At 29.9% G+C, this 21,517-nt stretch overlaps 2 protein-coding genes, 1 long non-coding RNA gene and 3 other non-coding genes across 8 annotated transcripts; 1 reads left to right on the top strand and 5 right to left on the bottom strand.

Moving 5' to 3' along the window:
• Nucleotides 1–1,789: 1,789 nt before the first annotated feature.
• LOC121212988 (small nucleolar RNA snR60/Z15/Z230/Z193/J17) lies at nt 1,790–1,885 on the bottom strand. Its single transcript, XR_005908355.1, has one exon. It is a non-coding gene; the product is annotated as a small nucleolar RNA snR60/Z15/Z230/Z193/J17 (small nucleolar RNA).
• A 55-nt stretch (nt 1,886–1,940) lies between these two features.
• On the bottom strand, nt 1,941–2,025 carry LOC121213000 (small nucleolar RNA U83). Its single transcript, XR_005908368.1, has one exon. It is a non-coding gene; the product is annotated as a small nucleolar RNA U83 (small nucleolar RNA).
• Nucleotides 2,026–2,266: 241 nt separating this feature from the next.
• LOC121212990 (small nucleolar RNA Z43) lies at nt 2,267–2,368 on the bottom strand. Its single transcript, XR_005908357.1, has one exon. It is a non-coding gene; the product is annotated as a small nucleolar RNA Z43 (small nucleolar RNA).
• A 2,924-nt stretch (nt 2,369–5,292) lies between these two features.
• On the bottom strand, nt 5,293–9,405 carry LOC107893307 (protein CONTINUOUS VASCULAR RING 1). The gene is made up of 7 exons (XM_016818256.2): nt 9,017–9,405; nt 8,211–8,263; nt 7,916–8,025; nt 7,248–7,415; nt 7,014–7,111; nt 6,073–6,199; nt 5,293–5,676 (listed from the first exon to the last, which is right to left on the bottom strand). Exons 1-7 carry the CDS (start codon nt 9,155–9,157, stop codon nt 5,585–5,587), a joined length of 789 nt encoding a protein of 262 aa, XP_016673745.1. The 5' UTR covers nt 9,158–9,405; the 3' UTR covers nt 5,293–5,584.
• A 4,100-nt stretch (nt 9,406–13,505) lies between these two features.
• LOC107893308 (probable plastidic glucose transporter 2) lies at nt 13,506–19,242 on the top strand. Of its 3 annotated transcripts, none has more exons than XM_016818258.2 (14): nt 13,506–13,831; nt 14,571–14,720; nt 15,134–15,245; nt 15,358–15,425; nt 15,517–15,649; nt 16,165–16,264; nt 16,369–16,481; nt 16,563–16,656; nt 17,083–17,236; nt 17,370–17,513; nt 17,594–17,667; nt 18,021–18,109; nt 18,461–18,575; nt 18,733–19,242. In XM_016818258.2, exons 2-14 carry the CDS (start codon nt 14,630–14,632, stop codon nt 18,913–18,915), a joined length of 1,470 nt encoding a protein of 489 aa, XP_016673747.2. In that variant the 5' UTR covers nt 13,506–13,831; nt 14,571–14,629; the 3' UTR covers nt 18,916–19,242. The 3 variants fall into 3 exon arrangements, with proteins under 3 accessions (XP_016673747.2, XP_016673748.2, XP_016673749.2); XM_016818259.2 differs by having other exon boundaries at nt 13,587–13,831; nt 14,566–14,720; XM_016818260.2 differs by lacking the exon at nt 13,506–13,831 and having other exon boundaries at nt 14,566–14,720; nt 15,145–15,245.
• A 594-nt stretch (nt 19,243–19,836) lies between these two features.
• LOC121212576 (uncharacterized) lies at nt 19,837–20,771 on the bottom strand. The gene is made up of 2 exons (XR_005907880.1): nt 20,470–20,771; nt 19,837–20,136 (listed from the first exon to the last, which is right to left on the bottom strand). It is a non-coding gene; the product is annotated as an uncharacterized lncRNA (long non-coding RNA).
• Nucleotides 20,772–21,517: the final 746 nt, after the last annotated feature.

Raw genomic sequence — 21,517 nt, 5'->3', positions numbered from 1 at the left:
AAATTAAAATTTTTAACTTCTCAAAAATGTTTTTAGATCAAATTTTTACCTTTAAAAATATTTATTTAAGAATATTTTCATCTTAAAAGCTAAATAAAATGTTTTAACTTGGTAGTTTTGAACGCCTGAGCACTGAGATTTGATAACAAACTTAAAAGTCACCTCAATAGTTTACAGGAGCTATTGGCACAAACTTAGTCTGTGCTAATTTTATTTTAAGGGACGAATAAAATTCGATTCAATTCTAAAAATTTCATAAAAAAATTTAAATTTTAAATTAAATAGTTTAAGTTATTTGAGTTAATCAAATTATTCGAATCAACTAAAATATGAATTACACATTTCAGTTATTCAAAAATTCAGATAAGAAAAGACAAAATTACATCGTTTTGATGAATGTTTACCTTTTTTAAAGTTAAAATTCAAAATAATTGAATTAAAAGGTAAAATTACGTCGTTTTGATAAATATTTACCTGTTAAAGTTAAAAGGTAAAATCATTATATTGTTTATATAGTTAAATAATATTGTACTTCGTCTACTAATTAAATAATGGGTCCATCTAAACATAACACTAAGTATAAATAATAAAATTCGTTAACTCAACTCAATTTGACTCAAAATTTTTTGATTTAATTCGATTCGATAAAAATTCAAATTAATTCAATTGCTAAAATAGAATTTACCAACTCGACTGATTAAAAAAATTTTAACTCAATTCGACTCAATCAATTACTCAGCCCTACTTATTTCCCATATATCACCAAGTCCACACCCAATGGACCTTCCACTTTCACGAGACGTTGCTTCATCAAGCTTTCACCTATTGTAGAGAGTTTCTCATTGTCGCCTCCCGCAAGAGTTCGGCCATGTCTCAATCCCATTAAGCCCCATGTTGAATAAGAAACGAATCCACTTTCACGAGACGTTGCTTCATCAAGCTTTCACCTATTGTAGAGAGTTTCCCATTGTCGCCTCCCGCAAGAGTTTGGCCATGTCTCAATCCCATTAAGCCCCATGTTGAACAAGAAACGAACCCAAAATCATTTGATTGAATAATTAGCCCAATATTTTGTTGTTCAATTTCATTTTTAAAATTTTCTAATTATTTCAGAATCGTTCGATTAATCAAAATTCGATTTTTCTGGCTATATCTCAAGATAAGAATATCAATTTAGTCAGAACTGATTCACCTCTATTTCTACTTTTCATAAGTAAGCCTGAGCCTTTTCCAACCATTCAATAGCCCCACATAGAGTTTTTGGATTTCAAATAATATAAAAATTATATATTAACCAATATTTACGTTTAGGGTTCTAATGTTTTTATACTATCTGGTATAAAAAATTTACAATTAGGTAAAATATTCATAAAATTTAAAAATAAAAAATTACTTAATCCAATTAAATCTATACAACTCTCAATTTTTATCCCAAATTTCAATTTTTAACAATTACTTAATCCAACTAAATTGAAATTCAATTAACATTTACTTCTTTTAAAAAATAATGTTTTTAATTTTACTTTTATTTACGTAAAAGTGTATTTATACATTTCCAAATCCCATTAAATATAAGTTAACATACAAATATATTAGTCACTGCGGTTAAGGTTTAGGGTTTCAGCACAGTGATTGGGCTTTTGAACATAAATTTTTTTATTAATTCAATTAAAATTAATTAATTTATTCGTTCAAACATAATTTTCAGTCCAAAATTACAGAAAAACTAAATAAAATTAGAAAACGAAAATCATTTGATTAAAATTAATATAAAATTAAGGATGGAAAGAGCAGTCATCAGATAGGAGCGAAAGACTAAAACAGTTTTAATAATCATGGAGATTATCAGCTGAACTATGCATTTTTAAATCATCACCTGACCACTCTTCTTAAAAACTTCAATAATATCTATTTTTTTAAAAATATATTAAAAAATGAAAAACCTCAGAAGGAAGGCAGTAGAGGTATTTATGTAATCATTATTTTTCATAAATTACAATAATACCATTTTCTTCATCATCGGCAATTATCTAAAACATTCATTTAAAAAATTAAAATCACAAATAGGAGCAGAAATATAATTTAAAAAACGATTAATCAGCCTCATAGAGAAGATTAGGAATTTCAACAAGAAATAATTCAGACATATGCTTGTCATTAAAAAAATATTTAATCATCGGCCGATTTTTTTGAATCCAAATCACTAAGCTAAAAACTTAAAACAAAAAATATATAAATATTTCAAAGAATTTGAAATAAAAGAAGGGGACTCGGAATATGGGTGGTGATATAACAGGATGGTCGGCAAAGGCCATTAAAACAGCCATTTACGACGAACGAGACCTATCTGTAGAAATCGTCACCGTCCCTATAGTCACTTTTGAAAGAAAACAAACTGACATGAAATTAAAATTGAAAGTTGAAAACTCGAAGAATAGATCTGTGATAAATGAGAGGCGAAGAGAGGAACCCTAAAAAAAAAAACTAGAAGCAATAGACGAGGAGAGACGAAGAAGCTTACAACGCTGTGTTATGATCAACCAAAGCGTACATTATATAGAGAGTTGAATCATGAGAACTAGGGTTTTGCTGGACGCGATTTTGTGAAAAACAAAAATGGTATAGATAGGGTTTAGGGCTGAAATTAATTAATGGGCCTGGGCATAGGAAAGAAAATAAAAGGTAAATGAGGTAAGAAAGGATATGGATGAAAAAAAAAGTTACCTTATTTGCTACTTGAGTTTTTGTTTCAATATTTAATTTGGTAGCTAATTTTTTCTGTGTTAATTTGGTATATAAATTTGGATTCAATGTTCACTTTGCTATATGAATTTTTTGACTTCACTGTTCAATTTTATACTTGAGCTTTTTACTGTCTCGATTAAGTACTTGTATTTTTTTAGTAGTAGATATAGTGATACAACAAGGAGGAGATACGAAGGAGGGTATGATGGTGCTAATGGAGGTCAGTTTATCCTATCGGGATGAAGCATCAGAGGTTACAAAGAGTAGAGGTGAAGAAGGTACGAAGATCGACTATTGGAGGTAAGTTGGTAGTGCGGGCAAATAAGTCTAGGAAACTGGTCCATTCTTCATCATTTTGGGAGCTATTTACAAGTGAGGTCTCATGCAAGATGACAGTAATGTATTAGATCTAAAATCAAGCCATCATTGTGGGACACATGGGGTGAATGACTTCTATGGGATTATGATGTTTGGGACGAAACATACCCTGTCATTTGTTTTTATTCAAGATATGGAGTAGTTGAACTCAAGTGGGGTTTGGGGATCATGTTCTTAACAGAAGGTTGAGTGACTAAAGGAATAGATGGTTAGCTTCCTTTAATGGCCACCTTCTGCCTGTTTAAGTGGCTAAGACAATGAGTGAGGCTTTTGAGGATCTCCCAATTTGAGCAAGTTGAGTACATCCCTCAAGCAACCTTCTGACCTGCCATATGTCCCTATTCATAAGAAATGTATAACTTAGAGTACATATGTCAGACATTCATTAGGTCTACCAAATGGAACATTAAAACTAATCTCAAGTGACAAATGGAATATTAACCAAAAAGTACGTTTTTTCTATTATTATTTAGAAAGAATGACAATGGATAATGTGGACTCAGAAAATTATAGATATTAAATTTATTTTTGTAGATTCATTTATTCTAATTACTATCTGTAGTGGACTTAGAGTTGATGCAAATTCGTTTTACTTTTGCTAATACGAGATTAGATTTAAGGTGTGTTTGATAAAATATTGAAAATTTTCATTTTAAAAAAAATATATTTAATAACCATATTAAATTTCTACTTAATATACATTTTTTTCAACCAAAAAAAAGTGTTGAATATGGTAAATAAATAAATAACTACTTATCACTTCAGGTTAAACAAATTAAACAAATTAAGTTGATATTATTTTTGAAAAAAAATTATTTCCTCATTTTATTAAAATATTAAAATTATTATATTTAAATTTTATTTAAAACTATTATAAATAAAATAAATTATACTATATTAAAATTATGAAATAATGATTTTTCAAAAATAAAAACTTACTATTATCTAACAAAATAATTATAGTTAGTGCTTAAATTGTACTAATGTATCAAACAATTTTATTATAGAAATCTAGTGGTTATAAAATTTAAAATTTTTTTAATCCTCTTTGCTTTCCAGATAGAGAGTTTAGATATACGAATCTATTATCCGTTTTATTTTTTAAAATTTCGTTTAAAAATATTATAATTCTTTTTTTTTATTTCATTAATTCATTTGATAGCACACAATTTGTAACCCTTCTTAGGCGGTGAATTAAATATATATTTTTAATATCTACATTTACCAAAAAAACAAACACGTCTTATGGGATTGTACAATTTTTTTTATTTAATTAACTACTAACATCCAATTAATTAAGGAATTAATAATAAGGGTAAACTACAAAAAGTCATTTTTATTTGTTTTTATTACATTTTAATTACTTATATTTGAAATATTACGTTCTAGTCACTTAAGTTATCGTTTTGTTATGAAGTGATCACTCTACCTCCTTAACAATAGTCCTATGTGACAATTTAAATAGATTTTAAATACAAACTTAGATGTCCAGTTGAGATGAAAATAGATTTTTTAATTAAATAAATTTAATTTAAACTACCACGTAAGGTATCCAAATTGGCATTTAATACTCATTTAGACTATCACATAGGACTGTCGTTAGGGGGTAAACAAAGTTTAACAATAGAGTAATTACTTGGCAACAAAATGATAACGTAAATGATTAAAACATAACATTTCAAACATAAATGACTAAAATGTAATTTAAGACAAACAAAAATAACTATTTTTATAATTTAGTCTAATAATAATATGAATATATTAAATATAAATTAGCTATATTTTTTTAGGATAGACCTCTACATCTAGCTCACTCATGTTCTAACTGCTCCCACTCAAACGAATTACATTGCCATTTCACTTCAAATCATGGATGCTTTCCCACTAAGCAATATCTGTAATAAAAGAAAAAAATAAGCTCTTGACTTTGAAATTCGAAACTAAATAAAAAATTGCATTCAGTATTTACTCTTAAGAAAACACAAATTCCACCGTTCGATAACTCAAATTGATAGCATTTTAGCCGAATCAAATAACTTGTGAGCACAAATTTCTTATTTACACCCCACTAGTTGGGATTTCAAACTTTCAAGTCCCAAAAGAGTGGGGGATACATAACTAAATCAAATCAAAGCTCAAGAACTTCGACATGATAGAGACTGCAGAAGAAACTCGAAAATGTGCACCACAATAACATTGCTGTTGTAACAGTTGAAAGAAGCACGATCCGAGACCAAATCACCTACCAGGCACCTGGTCTGTATTTTCGATCAAACTATATTTGAAAAGCAAATAGTTTTACATTCTACGCAAACAAGCGACGTTACGCATGCCACCAGAATCAAACATACAACAGTAACAAAATCTAAATATTGAATCCTGGATAGCCGACACATTGATTATGTGGGGTGATCCGGTGATTCGAATCTGAAAGCAGAGAAAATACAACTCTACGACTATCTTAGCTTCTGTCGGATCTACTTTCTAGAGGCAAACGTGTGTCTACTGTTGACAGGATCTGGGGCATGGACATTCCCCCGGAAACAACGATTTCTGCAATAGAAAAAACGTGAATGAGACACAAGCTTAAAATATTAAAATATTCCATAATTATATCAGATCACTACCGAACAGGAGCTACTCCGATTTTTTGTTGTTGTTGAAGTACCCTTACTGACAACCATTTCCTACACACCAGGTATTGAGTGTGGTAATATGACCTTTGAAAACCCTCCAAATACATGGAGAAGCTTAGAAACAAAACAAATACAAGTGTTGGACATATACATATCAGACATTCACATCTGTGTTCAGCAACATTGATTACCACTTCACAAAAAGAGAAACCATCCTCATGTGAAGTGGTAATTTCAAATCCCCTCCCAAGCTTCATTCTTTTTTTTTTTTCTTTGCATTTGTAAATTATAACAAAAGAAGCTGATCACTCACCAATTCCTTCACGGACTGATAGATTCGGTCTAATAACATCCTTGGTATTGATGAGGAAAATATCACCAATGTAAAGATGATTTGTGGGAACATAGACGCAACATAGCTCTTCATCACCAGAGTAGCTCTGCATTTCAAAATAACAAAGAATAAGAACAGCACTCTTGAGAAAAACAGTAGTCAAATTTCAGCTAACTGCTAATAGAAGATAAAAGTAGATGATTAGAAGTCAAATATTGCTGCCGTATGCAAATGCAGCTGAACTTCGGTTTGGAAATTGTGACATTGAATGTACTCAACAAGGTTAGGACAAAACAGAGGAGAAACATTAGCTGAATGTCACCAGAAAAAGAAACTATTCGTGCAGTGCACATAAATGCAGTGTAAATAAGACAGTTGTGGTTGCAAGCCATTCGAACTCGATTAGAACACTTGATTTTGGCTCAATCATTGGCAAGTTCAAGCTATCAAGCGATCTAAATATGAGTGTCCTACTGCATGACTTAAGTAGCTCATCAGCCTTATAGAGCCTTTTTTTTTCAATCATTATTAAAAAATCTCAATTTGAACTCAAGCTCAAGCATAGATAATCAAGTATGAAACGTGGGAACTGAGCTCATTTTTCATTAGGTAAACGAGCTTAACAAGCCTAATCAAGTTAACTCAAGCAGTTTGATTATTATATTGAATTGAGACTAATTAGTTTAGTAAAACTCAATCAAGCTCAAGCTTCTAACTGTTTGAGCTCGATTCAGCTCAACTACAGCCCCAGCGTACATTTATTTCTTACAACGACATGGAAGCAGGAACCATGACAGGGCAATAGGCAGTCTAAAAAACTGTCAAAGAAAAGGGCTTGTGAAACAGGCATGCTAGTAAAATAGCAAACAGGGGAATCCATGCCAAATGACAATTCTGGAACAAAAAATTGATTTGCCAACCTGCAGAATTACAGATGAAGTGATGAATCCAAACGCATATTCACCAATACGTGGATGCCTTATGATGGCTACTTCCTTGAAGGCCTGTGATTTCTGATCTGAAATGCAATAAATATGTAAATCGTAAAAAGTTATGTAGCAATATATTGTCACTGCGTGAACCAATTTCAACAACATGACCAGCCAAATTAATTTATTTTGCTTGAAATATGGATAATAAAGGCAGATAAAAACCTGGAGATATGGCAGAACTAATCTGCTTGGAAGCATTGTAGATATGTCGAACAAATGGCATCCGTTTGATAAACCACTCACCAAGGGCCAGGACAGATGCTCCCAACCAAGATGACATAAATACCCCAATCAAGAAGATGAATGTTAAAGAAGTTATAAATCCAAGACCTATACATCAAGAAACCTATTATTAAAACGGATAGTATATACTGTCAAAGGAGACACATTTAATAAATAAGGCAAAGACTGATATTAAGATACATCTGCGATGTTGGTAAACCAGTTGCAAAGGCCACTTTGGAAAATCCTCTTAGCTTTCTTGCCATACATACCAAGTTTAGCAAGATAACCTCTAAAGATATTAGATACCTTAATTATGTGATAAGACCGATCCTTATTTAGAGTAGCGTATGGAACACTTGATCCTAAGGAAAATTTCTACCAAAATCTCTAAAGAGATCTAGCTCTCACTACTAACAAGTCCTAAGGTTTCAGCTCCCTTTGAAGAGCTGAACTGTCAATCACAATAGGCCATTACAAGAATTGAAATACAGGGAAGAAAATTGACTTCCCCACCAATCATCATGTGACTCAATCCTGTTCTCGTGTTTACAATAGATGGGAAGAGGAAAGAAAGGCTTTTAGCCAGCAACAAATGAGATGCTTACCAAATATGTCAATTCCAAGTTGATTATAAATTGGAGAGAAAAAGCCATCCACGAAGTGAATAAACCACCATGTTACATAGAAAGTGATTGCTATAGGAAACAAAATGACACTGCAAAACAACTACGCATCATTAGTTAAATCATCATTTTCACTCACTATCAAATATACAACACAAGATGCTAAACCAGAAAATATCATTCTTTTTACAAGGAAATATCATAGAGATGATAATTTGACAAATATGAATCTTGAGTTTATAAATCTAAAGTAAGAAGATATAAGAATGGCACTTACCATCCTGTCATAAACTTCTTAGAAGCCCAACTCCTGACAAATTTGTAAAAGGTCTGCATAAAACAAAGCTTGCCAGTCATATTTTAAAAGGAATGTACACACCTCATTACAAAAGCACATAGACAAGAACAAGCATTCAGTTTCTGTGTAGGCATCAAGCTGAAACATTGTTTTGAAAGATTTCATTAAGAACTGTAACAATTTTCTTCAGGACTTCATCCAATTCATCAACCAAAAAAATAATGTCATCAAGTCCCGTAAGCAGAAGGTGGCTTTAAATGTAAGCCTGTAATTCTAAACCTTAAATTTATCCAAATGCATTTATGAGCTTTAACATGCTTTCCACAGCTTTTTAAGCTAAAAAACCCAGATACATATGAAGCCTCTAAAAAAAAAAGGGCAATCATTACCAGAATTGTAGGAGAAGTCCCTATCAAACATCAGTTCACTTATATCTCCCAAAACTTTCCAAAAAGAATATGAAAGGAAAAAAACCATCCCCTCATTTTTAACAACTCCAATAAACTATACTTAATCCTACAACAAAATACCAAGTAAAACAACAATTAAATCGTTTAATTTCCATAACTAGCACAAAATGACAAAATCAACACTTCTCAATTAAAAATCATTTTGAAACATCCAATTACTCTTTGTTAACAGCAAATTTATTCAATCAAAATCTGTTAGTTGAAAATTTGCAATTACAATCTCACAATTAGCAACATAAACAGCTAAAGACCAAGTCAATCCAATCAAAACACAAACGTCAGCAATTAAAAAAAAGAAAAAGAAAAAGAAGAGACCTCGTGACCGGCATGACGCGGTGAAGATGAAGAAGACGGTTTGGAGGAATCATCATGAACGAAGTCAGAGACTGGGATAAGAAGCTCTCGATCTCTACTCTCTCTACTCGCCATCACGATCGTCGATTTCTCATCTCCCATGACCAAAAAATCCAAAAAAAGAAACACAGCTACAAATCCCTTTATCAAATACACAATAAAAACCCTATCTCGCTTTCAAAAAACAAAGTTTCTTCCTTTTCCTCTCAAAGTCACTGTTTCTCAGAGTCAAGAAAATGAAAAGATGAGCAGTTCGATTTCAGCATTTGACTTTTTTAAAGATGGTAGAACATTGGACGACTCTTTGAAATCTGCTCCCTTATTTTGGCTGCTTTTTTTGTATTTCTTATTTATTTATTTTAATTTTAGAGTTATTTATAAGGGTGAGAAATTTGTCCGTTTGAAGTTTGAACCGATTTAATGGATCAAACCGATAAAAAATTAGTTAGTTCGGTTTGATTATTCAGTTTTAAAGAACCGATTCTTTTAATTAGTTTGATAAGTTCTAATTGAATAAATTGAATTGGTTCAATTTGTTTTATAAATTAATAATATTTCAGGTAATGGAATAATTCAAATTCGACTGCGCACAAGATTATTAGATTAATTTAGTACATACATATTTAGGAATATTAATAAATTTAGTCCTTAATGTTTGTATCCTTTTTTAATTTGGTTCTTATATTTTAGTTAAATTTGGGTATTATTTTAATTTGGCTCTTTCTTTTTAGTTAAATTTGGATATTAATCTTCCGAAAGCAATCAATTTATTTTTTTAAATAAAAATAATTATTAAATCATTAATTTTTTACTAAAGTTTATGTGGCAATCTATATGGTAGTCCACGAAATTTAGGTGGTCAAAATTAAATTGTAATTTTTGAGACAGTAAAAATATAATTCCATCATTTTAATAGCCTATCTCATTATAATTTTTAAATGATTAAATTAAAATTTTTTATTATTTTTAAGAGGACAAAATATAATTTTACTTTTACTAATTTAAATTTTTAAAATTCTATAGGCTAAATAAAAAAAAATTCATTTTAGAGAGGCCGAAGCCCCTGTCAACCCTCTAACTACGTCCCTAAATTTATCTATATTTCATGCCAACATAACACTATTTATGTCATATTATAAATAATTTAAAAATATTAAAAAATCGAAATTATTAAAAAAGAAAATAGACGCGATTCAATTCTGAGTGGTAGACGAAGCAGGTAGGACAAAGTCAATGTTGTAGCCTAGGCGCGTGAGTATTTTTCAAGGAGACCATGGTGTTTTTTAGTGCTAATAAGAAGAAGGCAATTAATTAAAATTAGGCATATTCATAATTTCAACTTTTAATGTTTGAATCTTTTATGATAATTTTTTTTTCGACTTAAACTTAAATATATGTAAGTTAAAATTTTAATTTTTTTATTATATCGGTGTTACAATTCAAGTATATTTTATGTTAACATGAAATTGTTTGTTTTTTTATATAATGTGATATAAATAAATTAAAAAATATAAAAATATTTAAAAAAAAATGGAGTATACGTGAAATGTAATACGAGTTGTTATATTTAAATTTAAAAATTTAACCTTTTAGTTAATTTTCCACTAAGAAAAACTGCACTACAGCTCTTTCTAAAAGTTGATTATCAAATTTAACTCTTTAAAGAGTCAATCGATAAACTATGTAAACGTTATCATTACACATTCTATTTTTAAGTGTTATCATTATAAACGAGTATATTTATAATTGTAGTATTAATATAAATTAAATTATAGTACAATCACAACATGGGTAAAACAATTTTATAATATTTGATAAAATATTCAAATTAAGCTTTGATCGGAATGATAAAATCAATGCATCAGAAAATCACAGGTCCTAGATTCAAATCTTATTATATGTACATATAGAGAGATTTTATATATATATATACAAAGACAAAAGCACCGTTGAAATATTGGTATTTTATAAAAATAATGTGATTTTGGTAAATTCACAATTGAGTTGGGACTTGATGATGGATATAAATAAATGTTTATATAAACTAATAAAACACATAAATACTCTTACAATAATATTTTAAGTAAATTAATTTAAACATTTTATACAGACTATTAAAATACATAAATATCCTTATAATAAAATTTGTTGTTAAAGAAAAAGATAAATCTTAAAACTATATATAAAATTTGATTTAATGTGCGATTTTATATACGAGTTTTGATTTTATATAATTTTATACATAGAATTTTGATTAAATCTAATCCTCACTAATTATTAACACAATTATTGATATAATATCCTTTTTTATATATTTATACATAAATAATTATATTTATTTGAAATAAAAATAAATAAAATCAAAAGCATAATTAAGTGACTATTTTTATAGTTTACTATTTTAATTAAAAATAAATTACTTAAAAACCCATATCTTTTTAAATATTTTTTAAACACCAAATAATTCACTTTCTTTCCTATTTTAATTTTTTATTAATTATTGATTTTTATTACTTTTTACTGACACTGTAGGTGTATGGATTATTTATTGATACCAATTTAAGTTTAATAAGAGTTTTTTTTTTCTTTTAAATAAGTTATCACTCTACTTATAATAGATAATTTTTTTATAATTATATTTTTAATATTAAAATTTTCTTTCGCAGTCATAATGACATTTTGATGCCATGTTAAAAATGTTACTTAACAGGATGTCATTTTAACATACTACGACAATACGATATAAAAAATAATTGAAATATATTTAATATTCTTAATTCCCGTATTTACCTATTTAAACTTATATTCACTTATAATTTAAATTAAATTGCTTTATTTAATTTTATACATAATACATACATACATACATTTATATATATATTTGTTGTTAGTTAGTTAAAAATTGTACGTTTCATTATTTACTGGATGTTATTTTTAAACGCACACTTATATTTTAAATATAAAATTTTCATGCACTTATGTGTATGATACAATCATTATTGTGTTGTTTTTTTAGTCAAAAGTATTATATATATGCACATATATAAAATGGTTAATATATTGTTTGATACTTGAGTTTGACTTCAATGTTCAATTTGATAACTAAGTTTCTTTCCTATTTGGTACATGAGTTTGGCTTCAATGTCCACTTCAATACTTAAGTTTGTTCAATTTTATAACTGAGTTATTTTTAATCCAATTAAGTACCTAAGTTTGGTGTTGATGTTTAATTTATCGATATTTGAGTTCTTTTGTCCTAATTAACTATATATTTTACTAGAGCACATGTGTCAAACGTTCATTGAGTCATATGATGTCATTTGAGTTGGGTATCAAATTGAATATCAAAGCCAAACTTAGATACTAAATTAGAAAAAAAAAACTCAAGCACTAGATTGAACATTAAAGCCAAATGCATGTACCAAATGATATATAAACCCTGCATAAAAAGATAGACTCCAAACTTAATAAAATAACATTTAATCATTGAACTTGATAATTTTTTTTTATCCACATTTCTCCCAGAACTTGTAACCTTTCCCCATTTGGTCCCCAAAACTGTATTTCTTTTAAAAGTCTAATGACATGAGTCTGCGTTATGCATTCATTTAAAACTCTTTTAATTTTTTTTAAAAAATGTTGTATTTTATTTATAAATTTTAAACAAATTCTTAATCAATTATGTATATATTTTAAATTTATATAAGATTTTAAAATTTTCATTGATGATGTTGTACCGAAATTATCGTGGACTTAACAAAAGTTTATGAAACTATTAAACTATTAATAAATTTATATTTTGGTCATTTAATTTTAAAAAATTATAAAATGGTTATTGAATTATTTAAAATTTTTTATTTAAATCACTAAATAATTTGAAAGCTTTTATTTAAGTTATTGTGTTGTTAAGGATTTTCTTTTTAGAAGTTCGACAAGCAAGTTTTAAGCAATGATTAAACGATATGAGTGAAAAAACATATCTTAGATCAAAATTAAATTGATGATTAGTGTTGAAGAACGGAAAAGAAAATTGTTTCATGAAAACAAAAAAATTGAATTATAAATGAAAAAAAAATAGAAGTTTTTAATTGGTGCAGGTGGTGCAAATAGAGAAAATCACAAGACAACTATTTTTACAGGCAAATGACTTAAATATAAACTTTTAAATAATTCAATAACCATTTTATAACGTTTTTAAAATTTAATAATTAAAAAATAAATTTATTAATAATTTAATGATCTTGAGTCTAATTTTCTCATTAAAAAATACACAAAATCCAAGGCAAGGATTTGCTTTAATCACGAAAAGATATAAAAAGACCCGACAGTCTTTATCCTGCCACCTGTCCTTAATGCACCAATAAAAGATTAAATTCGATACACTAAATGACTAGATTACCCCCAAGATCGTCTTCTTCCATAGACCTGTAAACCTTTCGTTTAACGACAAATGTCCATTTAAGAAAAAAAAAACCAATTTCAACACCAAATCAAATTCCTCCACTGCTTCTCGTACACGACAAACAGTCAAAGACCATAAATCACGTTTTCTCAATATGTAAAATTTGTTAAAGCACACCTCACCCCGGCGCACGATAGTACCTAACACTTCCTTTTTTATTCTTCATTTTATTTACTTACAAGTAACTCGAGCCTCTAGAGCTTTCCTCTTTTGGTTTTTTCTTTCTTTCAAGAGATTTCGTTACGTTACAGTGAAGGTGTGGCCGAAATTTCTATGCTGATTTCAAGTGGCAGATCTAAGTCATCTTAAGCAAGGTGAACTTAATTTGAACTTTGTTTTTCGATCGAATATTTTAGCTTTTTTAGCTTTAATCATTGCTTAATTTCTTTCGAAGTGATCTTTCTATTACACGGTTTCTACTGCGATTTGATCATTATTTTTGAAGTTATTTGGTTTGGTTGATATACGTGATTTCTTTTAATTTCATAGGTTTTAGCTTAGTTCAACTTTTAGATCATCTGTTTTTCGTTTTTCTTATGTTTGGTTGTTTAGAAAATAAAGGAAAAGATAAAGAAAAAAACTGAAGTGTGACCTGTAAGGTAGAAGTCAGCTTAATTTTGAATCATTTTAGTATCAATTTAAATTTTCGATGTGAAATTAATGAAAATGGAGTGAGAAAACTCCGTGTTATCATGATAAAAATTTTTTATTGAAATTATGATAATTGATAATAGTAGATAATCTTTTTTTTTCTCTATTTAGCTAAGTCGGTAACTGCAGTTTAAACAGTTATCTTTCAGATTAATCTTTGTGTGACGGTAGATTTATACGATTCGCTTGGAGATCTCATTTACCTTGTTCCCCCTGAATGCTGGAAATTAGCGTGGATTACAAGTTGTTGAACTTGTGTTTAACTTTTATCATCAATTTAATACAAAAAAATGAACAAAGCTTTTTATGTTAAGTTATTAATTTATTATTACTTATGAATGAAGGAAATGAGATTTTGATGTTAATGCTAATTTACGTGCAACATGCAATATGATAGTGCAGTCCTTTAAAACGACAAAGGTTGAGTGATTTGAAGGCCAGACCTGCTGCTGTTATTTGGCATGTGGGAACGTGAAGGCAGAGCATTCTCGATGTACAAGAGGATGCCATCTAGAGATCGTTCAGATGTAATGGATGTAGAAGAGAATTCAGGTAAATTTTATCTATTGACCAGCTGAGGGTTTCTGTACAACCACGGTTGTGGAGTTGATAGACCCAGACCCAACAAACTTCAGTTGCATTCTAATTGCCTGAAGCGCTCACCGGTATTGTCCCTTGAGACGGGTCTTTGCAAGCTTTGTACGCAGAAAATTTTTAACCAATGGCAGTATTTTGGAACTTTTAACTAATGGCAGAGTTTTTGGCTCTCTTTTCAATTGACCATTTAGAAATTTGCATTTGGTTACCTGCAATTTGAAAAACGGATTAAAAACTGCAGTTGTTTTAAGAAACCTAACTAATTCGTGGCAAGTTAGGAAATCTGTTGTTTGAATCAATATTTTAAATCATTTTGACTGTTCTAGTATTTAAGAAGAATTTAGTGCTTAACTATTGTGGCCTTTTAGCTTTCTCACAGGACAGCATGGATGTAGAAACTACAAATCCTTCAATGTGGCTTTCTTTCCCACATGTTGTAGTGGGAACCCTATCTTCATTCCTATTTGGCTACCACCTTGGGTTTGTGTGCTATCTAAAACTGTCATCTTCATAATTTTCTTGTTATTTGATTTGATAATTCTCCTATCAAAGGCTAGATGTTTATGGTTTGCATGTTTGCTATTCTTTACAGGGTAGTTAATGAACCGCTTGAAAGCATCTCTTTAGATTTAGGTTTCAGCGGGAATACTCTGGCTGAAGGTGACATTTTCTTTTCCCAAGCTTTTTTTTTCTTCTGACTTTTGCATCTGGAGTCCAGACTTTTAACATGATATGTTGCAATTAAATATAGGTCTGGTGGTTAGCACATGTTTAGGCGGTGCCCTTATTGGATCTTTGTTCAGTGGTTGGATTGCTGATGGTGTTGGGCGTCGAAGGGCATTTCAATTGTGTGCTTTGCCTATGATTATTGGTGCTTCCACAAGGTGATATGCAATGCTAATCGAATGCTTTTAATGAATAATTTTGTGATATGCTCTTAATTTTCTTTCTATTTCTGCTCAAAATAGCTTGTGACTTAAATTTAAGCCCTCCCTTTATTTAATATATCTGTGCAGCTTTCATGAATTTAGTTGTTACTATTATATATCCTAGAAAAATGGATTAGGTATATATTTTATAATCTCGAGAAAAACTTATGTCTGACTTCAGCTCTACTATTTTGGATGAAATAAGAATAGCTAGGACCTTAGTTGATTGATGTTACACAATTACGTTTCTTCTATTTGACCTGCAATGCCTTTTAATTCCTAAATCTTTTGTTGTGTAGAGTTCATGTATGAACTAGTTAACATCTGTGTTATACAGAGTACTTTTTACTTATCTTTATAAACTTTGGTTTATTATTCATTCCCCTCATTATTCTTTTCTCTTTGTTTCACTGCATAAAGTCTGAATCTATAAGGTTTAGGTCTGACAAATTTTTTTTTTTTCATTTTAGCGCAACAACAAAAACTTTGGCGGGTATGCTCATTGGAAGGTTCTTAGTCGGGACTGGAATGGGAATTGGTCCATCTGCTGTAGCTCTTTATGTGACAGAGGTATTCCTACTGTTAATTTTATGTTGCATTAGTCATGGCTTATATAGCACTCTCTCTGTGTATAAACATAAACTATTGTTTCATCACGTACTAAATGTGTGTAGGTTTCCCCTGCTTCTGTAAGGGGAACTTATGGAAGCTTCATCCAGATTGCCACATGTCTCGGACTTATGGTAGCTCTATTTATTGGAATCCCTGTCAAAGAAATTGCTGGCTGGTATGAATCATTATTTAGGCATCAATCATAATTCCTGTAAATCATTTGTAACTTTTCAGATTTATTGCATAATTGTCTCAGGTGGCGCATTTGTTTTTGGGTCTCCACAATTCCTGCTGGATTTCTTGCAGTTGCCATGATGTTTTGTGCTGAGAGTCCACATTGGTTATACAAGGTTTGCTCTCTGATTCGTATTATCTGCAATTGCAAATTTATTTCCAATGTTAAATTCTTAATATTATTCAATGGCCATTCAATCAAACCCTTGGATATTGACTCTTATCATTTTTTTTTTCCTTTTGCGATAATCCCAATCTAATTTTGTGTCATGGATATGTATTGTTTCCATGTCCTCTATGTCTATATTTGTTGCTATATATAGATGCAATTCATTGTTGAAAATCACTAAAAATTTGGATTCTTTCACGTTATTTTATTTTTGCAACTTTTGCCACATGAAACTGCACTAATCTTCTGTTAGTTTCCAAGATGTGCCCATCATTTGTAGCATATGACTGAATTCGATAAAATCATATTTTCCATTTTATTGAAAGCTTATAGCAGAGTAAAATAATTATATTCCTTTGATGATGTCACACAGCAAGGAAGAATTGCTGAAGCTGAAGCTGAGTTTGAGAGGCTATTAGGTGGATCACATGTCAAATATGCCATGGTGGAATTAGCCAAATTGGACAGGGGGGATGACGCAGACACTGTAAAACTCTCTGAATTGTTCTATGGCCGCCATTTTAGAGGTAAATAGTACCATTTCTTTCCATGCCTGTACAAAGGCTTTCCGAGTTCTTTTTTGGTGCCTACAGCTAGTGCTTCCTGTTCTGCTTTGCTTCTGTCCTTTTGGGCTTTGTTATTCATGTTCTCCTTTTGCAGTTGTTTATATTGGGTCAACTCTGTTTGCTTTACAACAGCTATCTGGTATAAATGCTGTGTTTTATTTCTCTTCATCTGTATTTAAAAGTGCGGGAGTGCCTTCAGATGTTGCGAATGCGTTCATTGGAGTTGCTAATTTATCAGGTATACTTTTTTACTTTCTTGTCAACATTTTATTTTGACATTTTGCCAAGTCTCATGATGCTGATTTTCTCTTCATGTAGGATCTATCATCGCAATGCTTTTAATGGATAAACTTGGAAGGAAAATGCTTCTTTTGTGGAGCTTCTTTGGCATGGTAAATAGTAGTTTCACTAATTTTCTCTTGGAAAGTATATCATTCATACCAAGGAATTTGGAAGAATGGTTTTAAAATACACTGTTGTTCTATGTTACCTGACGGGGGTGACTGTAAGATAGGATATGTCTCTGACATGTGTATGTTCAGTATTTTCAAAGTTTTTCCTTACACGTGGAAGATCATATCTCTATACTTGTCACTCTTGCCTGAATATGGATCAGACATTAGTACTTTAAGAAATTGAAAACTCCAGATAACATAACTATTGATACCGTGTTAAGCATGGCTCAGCATAATGAAATTTATTTCAGAAATTGGGCTTTAATTTGTTCTACATTTGATTTACTCAGGCTATATCAATGCTCGTCCAAGTTGCTGCTGCAAATACTTTTGTGTCAGGCTCTGCATCTTTATATCTATCAGTTGGTGGCATGTTAATGTAAGTATTGCTACAAATTACTTACTTTCAAAAATCTCTGAACACCAAGGTTTTATATGGCTGCATTGCCAGAAAGTATTCAGTATTTGTGAAAGTTGTGGTTGGAAATCAAGTCTTGGTTGTAAGTTCAATATGCTTGGGTTTTCAGACCCGAGCCACTGGCTAACCTTGATCAGTGGAATAAGCAACAACTGAGAAGTTGAATTGATGTTCTGCAAATGTTGAACTGAGAAGTTGGTTATTTTCTTCATTGTGGAAAAACGGAAATATAAATTGCCTACAACGTAAAATGTCAGTTTTGGTTGCTCAAAAGCGTTCCGGATATCAATTCTAATTTTCAACAATGTGCAGGTTTGTCTTAACATTTGCATTAGGAGCTGGTCCTGTTCCAAGTCTCTTATTACCAGAAATTTTCCCTAGTCGAATCAGGGCAAAAGCTATGGCAATTTGTATGTCAGTACACTGGGTAATTTTTTTCCTCTTTACTTCCATTTTCATTATTGGTTGTTTGCTTTCTTTTCTTCCAAACACGTACTTGTATACTTGCTATTGCGACAGCTTTCACGATTAAATGCGGACGGAACATTACCATGATCTTCTGATGGTTTTTCTTGCTCTTTCAGGTAATCAATTTCTTCGTTGGCTTGCTCTTCCTGCGTTTGCTCGAGCAACTTGGACCGCAACTCTTATACTCGATGTTCGCAAGCGTTTGTATGATGGCTGTAGTCTTTGTTAAAAAGAACGTAATCGAGACCAAAGGGAAGTCTCTTCAAGAAATCGAGGTTGCTCTTCTCCCACAGGAATAAGCAGGTATATTTTTCTTCCAAAAATTTTCTTTGCAATTCAATAGTGTCGAGCAACCAAAGAACAACCATCCAACATGAAAAGAAAAAAAAAATCGTATATGCATGCACACACACCAAGCATAAGCATATCACGGTGCCACACGGTCATACTAGATCAAAGTTGTAAGCCCGTGACGTATATGTACACTTATTGTAAAGCCAGTACTTTGGGAATCCTAAGATTTTGCTCTTTAAGATTAGATTTCTAAAATCTATTCTTTCAGTTGAACCTAACTGTTTGGAATCTGAGTTCTCGAATTAAAATCCTTACAATTGTGTTTTTCTTGATTTTTTTCATGTAATGTCCTGTTTCTATTGAGCTATGTGTTGTTATTTAAGTTTTCTTTCAAATAATTTTATTTTGTTTTATGCATTTAAATATATATATATACAAATTAGTGTCATATATCAATTTACATATAAAAAATCTGCTCAAACTAGCTTCAAATTTTGCAATAATTGATGGCCCAATCTATTTTCTTTAAGTTAAAAGGCCCAGCTTGAATTGGCCAAGTGGGCAGGTTCTTTCACCGATTTATTATTTTAAACATTATTTGATATTTAAGTTTGGATTTTTTTATTGTAATATTGGTGTTTTTATGATTAATTTAGTGTATATATTTAACAAAAGCTTTATATTTTGATTTTAGTATTTGATGATAGCAATGTTAATAAACAATTTGAATTTAACATATTAAAAAAATATCCTTTTAAATTTCATTGACATAGTATTTTTTTTTTCTAATATATCATATTCAAGCTGGCCATGGGACATACATATTTATAATTCAATTAACATAGTTTAAATATATTTCATGTCAAATATAAACTGCATTTAATATTTAAATTAATAATTAAACTATTTTTTTACAAAAAAAAAACTATGATAGAATCTAATCGGTATAATATTGATGTATTGAAGATACAATTATAAAATTTTAAAAACCAAAAATCAATTGAAAATTTCGACAATAATTAAGAATTTGGAGCATTAACCCCAAAAGAAAACAAAAATCGACTCAATTTCAAGAAAAAAAATATAGTTGCAAAATTTGCGTTGGGTAACAGGCCTGGTTTTGTTCGAGGTCTGTGTAGCGGAAGTTCTACAGAAGCTTGGTCGCGACGCTCATGATTCCCAGCCTTTTACTACATCACATAGCTAGGCACTTTTGTTTTGGTGCCCTGCTTTTTTGTTTCCAATATATATATAAACCAACCTTGAAAAAAAAAACTATCCAAACATGAAGTATTCAAAACTCAAAAATGGTTCTAACTTGAAATCTTCTCGAAATTTTAAAAAATTCTCAGTTTCTTTTTGAAGTAAAACTATAAACAGAAAGTTTCCGGATAAAGGGATAGATTTCTTGAAACTTCCTCTTTCTTTTTTTTAAGAAGCTTCGTTTTCTTACGTCATTACTAGAGTAAACATGAACATGACAGCCTCAATAACCTTAACTATGTTTAATTGCTCCTTTATATAAAAACATAAAATGAAGACCAAGATTTAGTTATTACCTGTAATGCTTGTGTTACAGTCTGCTGATTCTGGGTTTTGTCGCCATTGCCCATGTTCTACCTTCAGATAAGACTGCCGGGTCTTTTGGGTGTTTGCGTTTATTCCTCACAGATAATATTAGTTTCCCAATATAGAATGAACAACCATCCACTTACCTTAAATTTAAAGCTTAAAATTCATTTCTAAATTAAGCCCTTAACTTTTGCTTTGGATACCAACCTTTACTTCTACAACACAAAACAAAAAGATTCTCTTTGTCAACTTCGCCCTTTATCTTCCATGAGATGATAAGATTTATTTCAACTACTGTGTTAGCAAGTGTTATTTGAAATAGGTTAGCAAGTGTTATTTGAAATAGGTTATATTTCGCTATTAGTCCCTGCGTAAATTATGAATTTAATTTTTATATTTTAATTTTGGATAATTATATATATACACGTTATGCTTTGATTTGATTTGATTTGATTTTCATAAATTACCAATATTGTTATTGGCATACGAATAATTATATTTATCAATTGATATATTTATTTATTTTTGTGTGTGTACAAATGAATCAAAAATCATATATCACATTGCATATTAATTAAATCTATATAACCACTAATAAAAATATTAACTTTGTTAATTTTGATAAAAAAATAACTTACTCATATATATTTTTTTGGTGAATTACAATAATAGGACAAAGCCCGAACAACTCGAACCCAGGTCACACTTAGGGCAGTAAACACCCTTTACCAACAGGCCATTACATGGATTCAACTCACCTATATTATAAAAATAACTAGTTCAACTTCATTTAAGTCTAGGCATATATTTTTTATTTAATATTTAATAATTATATATTTATACATTTATTTTATTATCATTACATATATTTTACCAAATTTCTAAATATAAATAATATATTTTTAATATTTACATTATATTATAATATAATTAAATTTCATATCATATAAATTACACAATACATAAAATAAAATAAAAATCCATCATATTATAAATTTAAAAACAAAACCCTTTCACCAAAATTCATTTTTCTTC

This window comes from Gossypium hirsutum, chromosome A13 (assembly GCF_007990345.1).
Source record: "Gossypium hirsutum isolate 1008001.06 chromosome A13, Gossypium_hirsutum_v2.1, whole genome shotgun sequence".
Classification (NCBI taxonomy): Eukaryota; Viridiplantae; Streptophyta; class Magnoliopsida; order Malvales; family Malvaceae; genus Gossypium; species Gossypium hirsutum.
The sequence above is the reverse complement of the archived record's forward strand: the minus strand, read 5'-3'. Positions and strand labels throughout refer to the sequence as shown.